We start from the raw sequence: 14833 nt of genomic DNA on the forward strand, positions 1-14833 counted from the left end.
TCCTGAGCGAGCTGGACTCCCTGGGAAAGAAGCATTGTCTGCAACATTATATTATAGGAAATGTACCAGGAATGTAATAATAATATCTTTTGGGGGGTTATTTTGTTTTCTTCTTTTTTTTTTAATGTTTTTGTATATTTAGAGATGGGCCCATTTTCCATGCTGTGATTCCTTCTCTTTGACCTCATCTTCAGTGTCTGGGGCAAGAGTGGAGTCTGTTTTTTGTTTCTTTGATTGCATTGTTTACTGCACTAGGAAAAATATAGGGAAACTGCAGACAATTTAAAAGAAAAATAGGTCAAAAGTGAAAGCATACACTTTAGGAGTGGGAGAGTCTTTTTTTTTTAATTAAATACAAAACTTTAACCTGTAGTTTCCTTTTTTTTTTGAAGGCACCCACCTGAAGCCATGTTTCTTCCAACAGATGTTGGAAACCCCGTTGTTAAGCAAGTGAAAACTGCGTCCTGCCATCCCTCAGATAGCTGTGTATAGCTAGAGAAGCCCTCTAACTTGAAAGGGTCAATCTTAAAAGCCTTATGGGTGAGATTTCTGAACCCCATACAGTTGTGGTTTTCAGCTTTAAAATTGGGGTTTTATTTTTCTTTTCAAAATATTTAATAGACATAGCAATCAGTTTAGAACAAACCTTTGGCCCTTTATATATCTTTAGTGAGGGACGTGGCTTTTATTTCTTGCTGCTTTAGGTTGTCTGTTGGTACATAAAGAAAAAATTTCTGCCTAAGCCTAAAACTACTACTTGAACCTACAAAGGCACATGTCATCCCTATTGCGGTTTTTAGGGACACTTTTTATCTTTCCCAGAGACAAAAGGCTCAAATCAGGACAGAGGAGGAGCCCTGGAGAACACCTACCCACTAGCTCAGGTTCCTTTCTTTCCTCCGTCAGAGCTGTTGGTAGTGTTTTAAAGTAGTGTGAGCGTCATGCTTCCAAAGTCAAGAGATCACCTCGTAAAGACAGAGCCTGTTTACTTTCACTATCTGAATATTCCAGCTGGTGGAAATACATGAGCTTTGTTGTTTTCCTGGTCTTCCAGTAGCCTGTCATTATTGCTAGATACTATGCACCCATTCTTGAGTGTGGGTTTCCTCACAGCCCTGGTCTAGATCTCAGACAGGGTGAGGCACATGCAAGACACTGGTATATACACAAGCAGTTGCAATGAATCATTCCTCAGGCTGAGTTGGCAGTAGCCATCTAATCTTTCTGTTCATTCATTAAATAAACATTTGTAAGTACCATCTATGTGCCAGGCTTTGTGCTAGGCACTGGCAGTACAGAGATGAAGGCTCAGTCCATGCACTCAAGGGATTCATTCTCCAGAGGTTGTCTGGAGTTAAGAACTATATTTCAATATAATAATTGTTTTCCTTTGTAATGCTATGTATTTTATTTCATGCATTGATAAACATTGTTCCGAGAGTTGGTCCGTAGGTTTCAGAAGGCTACCAAAGTTACAGAATGGTTAAGCCTTTCCACAGTGAGATACTGAAATCATCATATTGGGGTAAGTGCAGTGATAGAGCTATTGGCTGGGAGAAGAGAGAACAAGGGGTCAAGCATCTAACCCAGCTTGGAGGCAGGGGTCAGCAAATATGGGAGTACTTCCTGGAGAAGATGTATACCTAACCTGATTTAGGAGAGACCATTTTTGGCTACTTGTTTTGCATTCCATTTTCAAGTAGTTGGACTTATTTATACAAGAGGGGAAAAAAATCCTAAGTCTCTTGTTGCTTCTGTCTCCAGAGCTAGGCAGAGTCAGCAGCTCAGGCAGTCTCTTCTGAGAGCAACGCACTGGTGAAAGCCCAGTCGTGTGTCAGTTTCTCTGAGCTTCCATCAGATGAATCCAGGGCAGGTAAATGCCCCAAACCTTCCTGTCATGTGGTTTCCACAAAGGCCTCAGAGTCAACTCTTGCCTTGGCCATGTCCCTGTCTGACTCCCGCTTTCCTGTTCTCTTCCCCTTTTCAATTTCCAGGTTCCATCCCTGCCCCCCTCCCCAAATTAAAACAAAACAAAAACTCCCTGGCGTTCTGAAGTAAAAAAGGGACAATAGATTCGAATATTTAAGATTTAAAGTTACTTCCTGTGAAGTTTCTTTCATGTTTCTGTCCATATTTGGGAAGGAGGACCAGAGTTAATCCAGATACCTTGGAAATTAATATTCAGTTTAGGTGGTCTGAGACACCCTTTAGTGGTGGCATTTTAATCCATTTCATGAAAGCATTAAAGGTAAGTCTGTATGGTGGGAAGTACTGGTAACACTTGATGATAAAGGTAGTAAAATCAAGCGTGAAATATGGAACTACTAGTTGATTGAGTTATAATTGGTCCACCACTATCAAGGCGGTAGCGAGGACAAAGAAAAGGTTGAATTCTCAAAATATGTACGAGGTTGTGATTCACTTTGGGTAATACTCCTGAGGAAATAGTCTTCTCTGAGACAAAAAATCAGATTCTAGGCTAGCCCCTGCATTTTCAGTCAACTTAACCTAGTACAATTGATCACAGATCCCTCACACCTTGGATGCTTCCTCCCTGGGATATTCTTGTGTAGTCTGTAATGTACTACAATAACAACCAAGGTGGTTGCACTAAACAAGGGATCAGTTCTGCTAGATTGGAACTCTGCCCCTGGAATTTCTCTTCTTAGCCTTTATTCAGTCATTTCTAGGTTTCCTTCCCAATCCTGGAACACCTTTCTTAGTCCTGAGCTATGCAATTTCACTTCCCCTAGAAGGTTCTACTTTCCTTGAACATCCTTATCGTACTCCTGCTTCTCTAGCCCTTGCTTTGGGGAATCAAATGTGACTTAGTTCCCAAATTCTGCCATGTTAGTAACTGCCTTTCTGCTATGTCAGTAACTCAACTCTTGAGACAATCACTTCTTCCCAAGAAACCCCCAAGACCCAAACCTCAGCATACATCCATAGACTGCAGTCTTCACTGCCTAGAACAGCCTTCTTAACTTCATCCATCACCTGAATTGAAGCACCTTTGAGATGTGCTTGTAAGTTCCCCAGAACACACAGATTCTAAAACCTATCTTTTACACCTGATTGATTCTCTACCTATGGTCCATGGCCCAGGCTAAGACATGCCTGTTTCCTGGATAAATTATTTCAGCCCAGTATGATTCCTACCACCTCTTCTGTTATGTCTTATGAGCCTCCCAACCTGAAGACTCCTGGTGCTCTCTCAACCTAAAGTAGGCCACACCCTACTTTGAAATTGCCTCTGGGTTCTCCTCCTGTATCTATAGTTTCCAATTCTGTACCTTTACTAGTATTTGGCTTATAATATGGTATATATGGGTTGATTTCTCTAGTTTGAGAACAAGAGCGGACATTAGTATTGGATCACATATAAAGGAAAATGTGAGGCTGGGTAATGACCCAGAAGGAAAGATGGGTTCCTCATTGCGCTTTGTAGGAGCTTCTGTAAGAGGGGGTGTGGGGGATGTTACCTGCATTTCAAAGTATAAGGTTGTTTTAAATTAATTAATTAATTAATTTAGGCTGTGCTGGGTCTTTGATGCGGCACATGGGCTTCTCTAGTTGTGGTACGTGGGATCTTAGTTCCCCGACCAGGGGTCGAACCCGGGCCCCCTGCATTGGGAGCACGGAGTCTTAACCACTGGACCACCAGGGAGGTTCCCTCAAAGTATAAGTTTAAAAAAAAAACTTCTCTGCTGTTTTCTCTAAAGAAATCTACGTATTGTAGAGCAAATTGGAAGCCCACAGCTCTGATTCAGCCTTAAGATTTACTTTGGCCCACATTTTAGTTTTATTTTAACTTTTTATTGAAGTATAAATGCATACAGGAAAGTGCACAAATCACTGTACAATTTGATAAACTGAACATACCCATGAAATCAGCTTTCAGATCAAGGGAAAAAAAAAAAGTCACCAGCACCTCACCCAGACAGGGTAACCTCTATCTAGCTCTCTAACATCATATCTTAGTTTTACCTGTTTTGAACTCTTTAGGGACTGGCTTTTTTCCTCTCAACATTATGTTGTAAGATTCACCCATAATGTTGTGTGAAGTATAGTTGATTGCTTCCCATTGCTGTGTAGAGACTGTTATTATTTACTATGCCACAGCTGATCCATTCTAATAATGGGCACTTGGGTAGCTTACAGTTTGGGGCTATTATAAATAATGCCTCTGAACATTTATTTATTTATTTTTGGGGGGCCACACCGTGCAGCTTGCAGGATCTTAGTTCCCCGACCAGGGGTTGAACCTGGGCCCTTGGCAGTGAAAACAACAAACCCTAATCACTGGACAGCCAGGGAATGCCCACCTCTGAACATTCTTGTACATGTCTTTTGACGAACATATATATGCATTATGCCTACGACAGTTCACATGAAAAATTCAAGATAAAGTTTTTCTTAAAACAACAACAACAACAACAAAAAACCCCACAAAGCCCAGAAGATCTGACAACACTGGGTCCACATTTCCTCACAGCAACACCTGACTGGAACTGAGCCCTGTCTTAGGTGGGCCGTGGTTTCTTCACTTAATGTCACTCCCTATTACAAACCCAGATCTACTTATTTTTGGTAGCTTATTTTTTTCATTCAATAATCTCAGGCACACTCTTCCCTGCAGATAACTGCAAAGCTTATTACCTCATTTCCTTCAAGTCTCTATCCACATGTTACCTTATCAGAGAGGACCTCCCTGACCACCCACCCTATGAAAAGTGGCAACTTCCTCCTAAACTATGCTTCCTATTTTCCTTTACCCTGCTTTATTTTTCTTTCTTTTACTTATCACCTGACATACATGTATTTTTTCTCCCCCAAGTAGAATCGAAGCTCCGTGAGAGCAGGGACCATTCTCGTCTCTTAGTCACTGCTGTTTCTACAGTCCCTGGAACAGTGCCTGGCATGTAGCAGAAACTGGATAGATATTTGATGCATGAATAATAAAAAGAACAATAATAACCAATACTTATTGAAGGGTAACTATGTACCAAGCATTTTTCTAAGCACTTTACATATGTTAATCCATTTGATCCTCAGGACAATCCTATGTGGTGAAGAGCATTATTTACTTCATTTTACAATGAGGAAACTAACACTTATATTCTACTCTAAACAATAGATACATTTGAAACGTTGTATACGGATCAAATTTATTAAACAGAGTCTTTAAATGTACTAGAGAAGCTTAATACCTAAAAGGAAACTTTCAACAAACCATTTTATTAGGATGATGTTTTGCTGATAACATGTTTAGTCGCTACTTAGGTGGTTTTGTTTACAGTCCAGTTCACCATCTCTCCACAGTACTGCAGAGGGAGTGGTGGAGGGAGGGAACTTCCAGTTACCTGAGAAAGGATTTTAGAACCCAGATCATCTGTCCTGTCCATCAGTCACAGGAAGTACTGATTTATCACTTTGTTAAAAGTGGTCTGGTCTTGTTTGAGATGACGTTGATATCAGGGTCGCTGGTTAGAACTCCTTCATTTGTTCGCTAAGCTCCTACTGTGTAGAACCCAACCCCATGTGCTTTGTTACACAGGGAACCTATTCCATAGAACATTGATAATATTGTAAAACCTTTGCCCACTGAGCAAAAAGATATTCCCCTGCTCCAGGAACAGAAATGGAACCACTATGCCTCAGAAATGCTAAGTTAACATTTCCATGACTGAGACATTCTGGTTAGCCTTTCTGAGCAAACTGGACAGGGCTTCTCATATTCTTGCCTCTCATATTCTGTAGCTGCCACCCAACGACCGAAAGGGAAGGATTTATCTATAAAACATTGTCACAAATAGTTTAGATGCACATTCACTGGTTTAACTATTTTTTCTTGGCACAGACTTAAAATTGAGCCAGCGCTTTCTGGGGCTCCCTGGCTTCATTTCCCCTTGGCCCTATCTCCAGAAATCTTGTTTACACTCCATTTTTCTCTCTGGCCTATTGTCTTAGATTGAGACTGTAAGCTGTTTCCTACCACAGTGTTGCTCAGACTTTTAGATCCCATGGATCAATAAAAGAGATTAAAAAAAAAAAAGGTCTTAGGAACCAACATGGGGTTCTCTACATTATATTTTACCAAATAAGGATATTTTTAAAAATGGCTAATTTTTACTGGCATCATTTGGGAAGAAAGGGCATTTTCACGTCAAAAAAGTTAGGAGGGAAATAATCTCAGAATAAAGAGCAGTCTTCTGCATTGAGAAGATTTAGCTTTATGAAAAGCTCATTACATTATCATTACCTTTCTTATATCTTGGGGGACTAGTGAAAATTTCAGCTTTCACCTCTAGACTCTAAGTTGAAACTTCAAGGCTCGTTTCCTGCTGGCTCTTTCTTGTTTCTTGTTCTTTTCTGCCCTTGACGACATCTCCAACAGGGTCCCTTGTATATACACAGCTGCGGATTCCTAGTGTCCTTAGGCCACCTGGCCCAGCTGTAGGTCTTTTCTTCCTTTAGCTTTGTTCTCACGTTGCTCTTTTCAAAACTCCATTCAGCAAGTCATAAAACACACCTGCAAGTTAAAAGCCAACCATCAGTTTATCTTGGGATTTCCACAGTGCCTTTCCTTTAACATTCAATTAAGCTAGTTAAATCTGCACACTTGACTTTTTAACCCCACCAGGTTTTCATTAATAAAATGTGGATTGACATTACTAGGGAGAATTTTGAAAATGAATGAGATAAATTAATTCAACAAACATTTACTTAGAGTTGGATTATAAAGATTAATAATAAAAAAGTTATTTGTCATCTAAGCAGTCATAGATTTATTAAAGAGGCAATATATAAGCTGAGAGTTGGTTCTCTTAATCTGGCGTCCATGGGATGTATGGGCTTGGGGAAGGGAGTGCTTAATGAGATTGTAGGCAAAAATTTGTGTGTATGTTCCTTTTTCTGAGAAGTTTCATTATTCTCATTAGATTTTCAACTGAGTCCAAGACTTCTAAAAGGAAAATATTGATGTAAACAGTTTTTTTTTTTTTTATAAATTTATTTTTGGCTGTGTTGGGTCTTCGTTGCTGCATGAGGGCTTTCTCTAGTTGCAGCAAGCAGGGGCTACTCTTCGTTGTGGTGCGCAGGCTTCTCCGGTGGCTTCTCTTGTTGCGGAGCACAGTCTCTAGGAACGCGGCTTTCAGTAGTTGTGGCACATGGGTCTAGTTTAGCTGCTCCGTGGCATGTGGGATCTTCCCGGACCAGGGCTCGAACCCGTGTCCCCTGCATTGGCAGGTGGATTCTTAACCACTGGGCCACCTGGGAAGCCCAAACAGATAGTTGTGTGTGTGTGTGTGTGTGTGTGTTTTTTTTTTTTTTTTTGCGCGGGCCTCTCACTGTTGTGGCCTCTCCCGTTGCGGAGCACAGGCTCCGGACGCGCAGGCTCAGCGGCCATGGCTCACGGGCCCAGCCGCTCCGCGGCATGTGGGATCCTCCCGGACCGGGGCACGAGCCCGCGTCCCCTGCATCGGCAGGCGGACTCTCAACCACTGCACCACCAGGGAAGCCCCAAACAGATAGTTTTAATACACTAAGTTACCATAAGGAAATGTGACCGATATTATGGATGAACAAAGAATAGAACACTTTCTTTCTGCTTGAGGGAAAAAAATATGGTTTCATTGATCAGGGTCTCCTCGAAGGACAGATAGGAATTGGGGAGGGGGGATGACAAGGACATTTGAGGCAGAAGGAACTGCATGTGCAAAGTCATGGGTTCCAGAACAAAATGTGTATTTGAGAAAAATGCAGTGTGGCTGGAGCATGGAGTGCACGGTGAGAAGTATACAGGGCTAGGGAGTGACAAGCTTTGAAAACTGTGTGGACTACAGAGAACCAGCAGAAATCTTTAAAAATAGGTTTTTACACTGTCAGCTGTGTGAAGTATATAAACATTTCTCAAAGGAGGTCCCTTCTATTCCTGCCTTACTAAGGGAGTGACTTGGGCAGCGAGGTCTGTTGTTCCTGAAGACTGGAAAAGTTTGAGAACCAGAGCTCTAGGGCCCAGCCCAGGCCATAGCAAAATTCTGAAGAGTACATAAAATCTGTCCTCCTTTCCTGCTTCTTTTCACTCTCTTATCCCCACTGCCCCCTTCATATATCCAGAAGGATCGCCTTGGTTTCTACCTTCCAGAAATCTAAAATGGTTGAACTAGAAGGAACCTCAGAAGTTATCTTGGTCCAACTTCCCTATTCTACAGTCTTGGAAATAGACTCTGAGTAGGAAGTGATTTACTCTCCGTGTCTCCCCTTTCATCTCTGGTTTGGTGCTGGGCCTGTTGCTCTCCTCTTTCTCTTCTCTTTGTTTTGTTTTGTTTTGCTTGGCTGCATCACTAACCAGGGATCGAGCCTGTGCCCCCCCAAGGTGGAATGGAAGCGTGGAGTCTTAACCACTGGACCGCCAGGGAAGTCCCCCCCACTTCTCTTCTGAGGAAATCCCAGGGACTCCTTTGGCTTCAACTAACATCCCCATACCAGAGACTCTAAGGTTTGTATTTCCAGCTTGATTTTACTCTCTAAGCCCAAACCTTTTAATTGTCTACAGAACATTCCTATCTGATGTTTTATATTCTTTTGAAACCCAACATGTCCAAAGATAAATTGATGATCACAAAATCTCCTCTAGGATTCCCCACATTAGAAAATGGCACCTTACCCACCGAATCGCTCAAATCAAACTACTAGATATTATGTTGATATCTCCTCCTTTAATGCCCTCCCCACAATCCAATCAATCACTAAGACCTCTCATTTTGCCTCCTAAAATGTCCATTTTGTCCACTTCACTCTGTCTTCATCATCACTATATTAGACCATTATATTTTGCCTGGACTTGCTGCAATATTCTTCTAACTCCTAGTCTACTCTTTTCTCCCTGAATCTACTTCCCACACTGCAATCAGAGTGAACTTAAAACTTAAATCTGAGAATGCTGTGCTTCTATTAGCCTTTTACTAACTGATCATCGTTTGTAGCTAACAACTAAAGGCCCTATTTTTCTCTTTTCTGCCCAATTCTTGAGTCTCATCTGGTGCCACCCTCTCTCTCATTATGCACCAGTCACGTTGGCCTTTTTTTCAGTTCTTCACCAGTACCAAGATCCTTCCCTGCCTGGGGCCTTTGCACATATTGTCTCTCACATCCCTTCCCTCCTTGTCTGGTCAATTTCTGGTCATCTTTCAGGTTCTAGCTGAAGCTCAGGACTTCAGGGAAAACTTCTTGGTCCTCTGACTAAGTGAGGTCCATCTGTGCTTTCTCATTGCACTGTAACAACTGTGAGTGAATAACTATTTTTTTTAAATAAATTAATTAATTAATTTTTGGCTGTGTTGCATCTTCATTGCTGTGCGCCAGCTTTCTCTAGTTGCCGCAAGCGGGGGCTACTCTTCATTGCGGTGTGTGGACTTATTGCAGTGGATTCTCTTGTTGTGGAGCACGGGCTCTAGGTGCACAGGCTTCAGTAGTTGTGGCACGTGGGCTCAGTAGTTGTGGCACACGGACTTAGTTGCTCCATGGCATGTGGGATCTTCCTGGACCAGGGCTCGAACCCGTGTCCCCTGCATTGGCAGGCAGATTCTTAACCACTGCACCACCAGGGAAGCCCAGAAGTGAACTCTTAAGACTTTCTCTCCAGCACATTACCTGGCCTTCAATAAATGCTTGTTAGAAGAGGGATTGAGTGCTTTATGCACCTAGTGGCAGAGGTGAAACTAGAACCCAAACTCATTTCTGATATGGTATTCTTTTCTCAAACCATGAGCGGTCTGCCCCCTAAGATGATATCCCACACTTCCAGACTTCCTCTCCCTCTTCCCAGTGATTAAATGTATCAGTCTTGTGTGTTCTGTTCAGGGTCCTATTAAAGCCAATCTGGTGAACTAATCCAGGTTTAGAGACTACCCTTCCCCCAGGATGTCTGTGTTTTAACTGGGAAATCCTGTAGGACAGAAAGTAATCTCAAAGGAACTAATCAAAATTTCAGGCACTATAAAAATATTGGAAGGAGGGAATTTTCACTATCATCCCTTAATGGGATTATAGGAAAGAAGTTTACAATGTACCAGATTTACTTTAATGTTTGTTTTTTTTTGTTTGTTTTTTTGAACTTTATCTTTGTAGCAAAACTGTTAGGTAGATTTTATTATCCCCTTTATCAAATGAGGGAATCTCTGAAAAGTTTAGTAATTTACCTAATGTCACCAATCTGTTGGGGAGGCCAGTGTTTAGTCACTGCCCCTCCCCGATTATGACTCCTGGTCTAATCCTCTTTTCACCATACCACTGCCGCCTTCAAGGGTAAGTGTAGGCAACTGCTTACAGTTTACACATAAATCTGGGCCATGGAGTTAACTGGTTAACTTATATTAAAAAAAAAAAAAAAAGGATTACTATGTTTCTTCTCTTCCCTTGGTGGGATCTATGCTCTGAACCTGGACTCTGCCATAAGTCTATCACATTTGGTGCCTGACCTTATTCATTCCAACCATCAATGTGATTATGGGCAGAAAAAATGCGTTGAGCACTTTAAGCAAAATTACGATGCAAAATCCAAGATGCTGTGTTATCATTTATTTTACTACTGAGTCCACCCAAGCCTCCTGTATCCAGGGAGGGGATGGTATCAGGTTGACACTTGAGTGCATTATTTATCTGTTTACTACTATTTGCAATAACAAAAGCTATTAGGAGATGGACTGTCCTGGGATCAAATATCCCTGCAGGAGTCAGGTTTGCCTCTGATTAAAAATGCTTCTGCCCATCCATCTTTTAGATCGCCTCAGGATTCTGGTTCCTGAATACAGGATTTCTCTCGGGGGTGGAGGGACACTATTATGTTCCTCTCAGTGTCAGGCAAACCTTACTATTTAATAGCTTTGTGACCTTGGGCACATGACTTAACCTCTCTGTTTCCTCAGTTATAAAACGGATTGGCTGACAGCTACTTTGAAGATGCTGAAAGCCTTTAATATGTTTGAAAGCACCTAACAACAAAGCCTAGTCTACAGCAGGTATTCAAATAGCATTTATTTCCTTTCTTCCCCAGGTAAGGACTCATTGAAGGAACATGTAAAATTTTGTGTGGTTGTGTGAAGTGCGTTTTTCTTGGAAAAAAAGTCCACAGTTTAACAGATTATCATGGGGGCCAGCGACATCCCTAAAAAAGAATTGTGGATTCTCCTCCCTGCAACGCCAAAGGGTGAATCTCTTTCTCAGGGGACCGGATATTTTCTGGATATTTTTGTTCTCTGGGCCCTCTTTCTGTAGCCTGCTAACAGAGGAGGATAACCAGGTGAGGGGTGTCTTTCTCAGGGCAGGGCCCCCTTGAACTTTCCCTGAGGGCTCTGTGACTCCTGTTCGTGTTCCCCCCCATATGGGGGTGGGGTGCCATCTGCAAGTGGGAAGCAGGTTTAAGGCCTCTCAGCATTCGGGGTTCGCTTCTTCACTGAAAACCCAGCTTTTGTGGGTTCCCCCAAGCTAGAGCCACTCCCTTCCCTCCAGCTGTTAGTCAAAACCTCGTGGTGCGACCCTGGCCGCCCCCACCCTCCTAGGCCCCAATCCCAAGGGGGTGGGGGCGGGGAGGCCGCGCGCGCCGCTTCCGTTCCTCCAGCCCACCAGAGGGCGCTGCGGCCCCACCTCTGCCTTCCCGGAGTGCTTCGCGCCGGGCCCCTTCAGCGTGGGTGAGCGAATGTGAGAGTCAGCGTCGCGCCGTGCGCGCCGTCCGCCTCCGCTGCTCGGCGCCCTTATTTCGGCTGCGAGGCGCGGGCGCGCGCGTAAAAGCATAGAGACGGGCGTTGAGCTGTCGGGCTAGAGCGTCGCCGAGTCGGAGCCGGAGCCTGAGCCGCGCGCTGTGTCTCCGCTGCGTCCGCCGAGGCCCCCGAGTGTCAGGGACAAAAGCCGCCGCTGCGCCGCCTGCTCCCGTCGCCGGGGCTCATCCGCTGCCGCCGCCACCCTGAGGAGAGTACGCCGCCGTCGCCACCCGTGAGGATCCGAGAGCCATGTCGGCCAGCAGCCTCTTGGAGCAGGTACAGGCCCGGCCCGCATGCCTCGGCCATTGTGTGAGGCGAGAGGGAGCCCGACTAGGCCCGGGCCCGCCGCCCCCGGTCGGGCCGAGCTGAGGCGGCGCCTTTAGCGGGCCTCATTTTGAGGCTCTCAGGCCGGCCGCGCCCAGCGCCTCGCCCTCGGCCCGCTCTCCCCGCTCCTCACTGGGCCTCGGAGACCGCCGGCTGCGCCGCGTCCCCTCCTCTCAGCGGGCCTCGTTTTTCTCTTGTTTCCTTCCCCTTCTTTGAAGCCCTGGTCCCCTCGCGTTGTTTGTGGCGCGGCCCCCCTCTTCCCCCTGGGCCCCGCCAGCGTCGCGCTTCCCCCGCCTCCCATTTTCAGCCTCCCCCTCACCCCATTCCTGAGCCTCTCCTTAGGCCTGCGCCTTTATTCCCGTATCGGTCCCGGCTTTAATTTGTCTCTCCTTTTCCGTTTTTTCTTCGGACGATGTGCTACTCGGCGACGTTTCCTTCCCCCGCAGAGACCAAAAGGTCAAGGAAACAAAGGTGAGCCCAGCTCCGCCAGTGCCCCTGGCGGGCGGGGGACCCCGTGTGTGTGGGGGCGGGGTCTCCGGGAAGCGCCCCGGGGAGAGGACCTTTCGGAAGCCGCTTAGTTTGCAGGTGCCTCACAGTTAAGTATTTGACCCTTTCGGTGTGTTCCTGCAGCTGGCGAACAGCTTTGTAGTGAACAAGGAGTAATTCATTAGGGGTGGGGGTGGATTCGGTTTTGAAATGTCCCAGGTCCTTGGTTTCCTGTAGGTCTCAGAAGGCCTTTGTTTTTCATCCTCGTGGATCACACTCTGGAAATGCTCCCATGTGATGGGGGAGGGGAAGCGGGAGGGAATATAAATCTAGAGGAGCCAATAAAATGACCTTTTTAGATCAACTTGCTCTGGGTGGAGGGAGACGTTTTTACTGACGAATGTTGCTCAGCATTCATTCTCATCTTTATCCTTTCGAAACCCAAACTTACTTGCTCTGTGTAGTATGGTTTTTCTCTGATTAGGAGGTATTTGATTAATTTGGGAGGTGGATTGTACGATTGAGACACTCCTAATGTGAATTTTTTTTCCTTTAGTACAAAATGGATCTGTACATCAAAAGGATGGATTAAATGATGATGATTTTGAACCTTACTTGAGTCCCCAGGCAAGGCCCGTGAGTAGTTAACCATTTTCGTGCTTGATCAGAGGATGCAGTATACCATTATTCTTTCTCTGCTCTATCAATAAGTCTCATTTTCAGGGGATGACTTTCTTAATATCATTCAATATGTTATAAAACCAGTTGCTACAAATGTCATAGGCCCTTAAGGATCTTATCTCTGTTGTGAGCAAACATACCATTCTCTGAGGCTAGTACTGATAACATTTTACAGTGTACTAACAGCAACACTTGTTTGAGTAGTTCTTCCTCCTTAGCAAGAATGTAACAGTGTAAAACTTAAGAATACTTTCTGGTGTTAAATGTTTTCACCCCCCAAACATTTTTCTTTTAGGAAAATTGGATTCATACGTGATGGGAAAAACTAACAAAATCACCTGAACTTTATTCAGTGCTGCAGAACTGAGTATCTTCGTTTTGTCTAGTCACTAGTTAGTGGGTTCTTAGGTTATCAGAACTATTTTGGAGCTGGGTACTCTTTCAAGTTGAGCTCCATCTTCATCTGTAAAGAGCAATTTTGTATATATCTGGCTTCTTAGGGGAGCTGTATTTACAAAGTGGAGTTGAAGGAAAATAAAATACTGTTGAGAACAGAGATCAAGAATGATGGAATTCCAGTTTTTGCAATGTAATCTGTCTTCTGATGTGAAGATTAGTTGCATGTAGGTCCATATATGAGCATGAACTGTGCACAGAGACTTCTTTGATTCAGCAGTTCTTTTGTGTTACTATCTTGGATCCCAAAGACAGTCACAAAGTTGTAACTGATAAGTATAACTCACCAGACTAATAAACCAAAGGAAAATTGACAACTCATCCAGAATATCCTAAAAGATGAAAAAGTTTGTGGAACATTTATATAAATTCTGAAGAGATGGTGTATGATATTCATAACAGTCTTGAATAACTTGACATTAGTGCATGCGCATGTTTGGGCCTAATGCTTACATAAAACTTGTTGATCCCTTGTGTAGAATTTTCTGAATTGAAAGTGTAGAAACCGCTTAAGCAAGTGATTGGAAAAAAGTTTTTGCAGAAGATAACCAGTTAATCAGGAAAAGTAGGGAAGGAAGTAGAGGAATGAACTATTAATGGGTTCTTGCTCTTGAGGTAGTTTGCTTACATAATCATAACAAGGAGAGTGGGAGCATTTGGAAACATAATTCTAGGTAGTTCTTGTGAAACATTGTGTAATTCACATTTTTGAGCTCAGGGGCATGTGGTAACCTGCCAGTTCAGGTGTAGGCATTCAGCTCTATAGTGGCATAACCTGTGATATTAAGTGTGTTTGTTTTTTATTTGTTAAGTAAGCTAAAGCTTAAATATTTTTGAAAAATTTGGGGGGGAAATATAAATTTTGGTTGAATAGACATAATCTGAGACTCTCTGTAGTCTGTCAAGGCTATTTCATCTTTTTAAACCAGCTTTTTAAAAAAATTTTACTTTTTTATTCAGCAGATTCTTATTAGTTTAACCAGTTTTTCATCACCTTATATTGGAATAATTCTTCAGGTTTAATCTATTAAGGGTGGTCTGAATTTCTTATTCATAGTGGATTTGGGGCTGTTAAAATTATAACACTGTCTTCGAGAAATAGACTTCTCTTAAACTTGAAGGTATAT

At 43.4% G+C, this 14833-nt stretch overlaps 1 protein-coding gene across 3 annotated transcripts in view; it reads left to right on the forward strand.

Annotated features, from left to right (window-relative positions):
- The first annotated feature begins 11506 nt into the window (after nucleotides 1–11506).
- The window catches only part of YTHDF2 (YTH N6-methyladenosine RNA binding protein F2), a 33247-nt gene continuing 29920 nt past the window's right edge, over nucleotides 11507–14833 (forward strand). The window contains exons 1-3 of one of the 3 annotated variants that reach the window (XM_007461815.1): nucleotides 11507–12035; nucleotides 12530–12554; nucleotides 13126–13205. In XM_007461815.1, coding sequence (XP_007461877.1) covers nucleotides 12009–12035; nucleotides 12530–12554; nucleotides 13126–13205 — 132 coding nt within the window. In that variant the 5' untranslated portion in view covers nucleotides 11507–12008. The remainder of the gene's footprint in view (nucleotides 12036–12529; nucleotides 12555–13125; nucleotides 13206–14833) is intronic. The other 2 variants (XM_007461814.1, XM_007461816.1) reach the window with 2 other exon arrangements.

The sequence above is a fragment of the Lipotes vexillifer genome, unplaced genomic scaffold (assembly GCF_000442215.2).
Source record: "Lipotes vexillifer unplaced genomic scaffold, Lipotes_vexillifer_v1.1 scaffold699, whole genome shotgun sequence".
In the NCBI taxonomy this organism is placed as follows: Eukaryota; Metazoa; Chordata; class Mammalia; order Artiodactyla; family Lipotidae; genus Lipotes; species Lipotes vexillifer.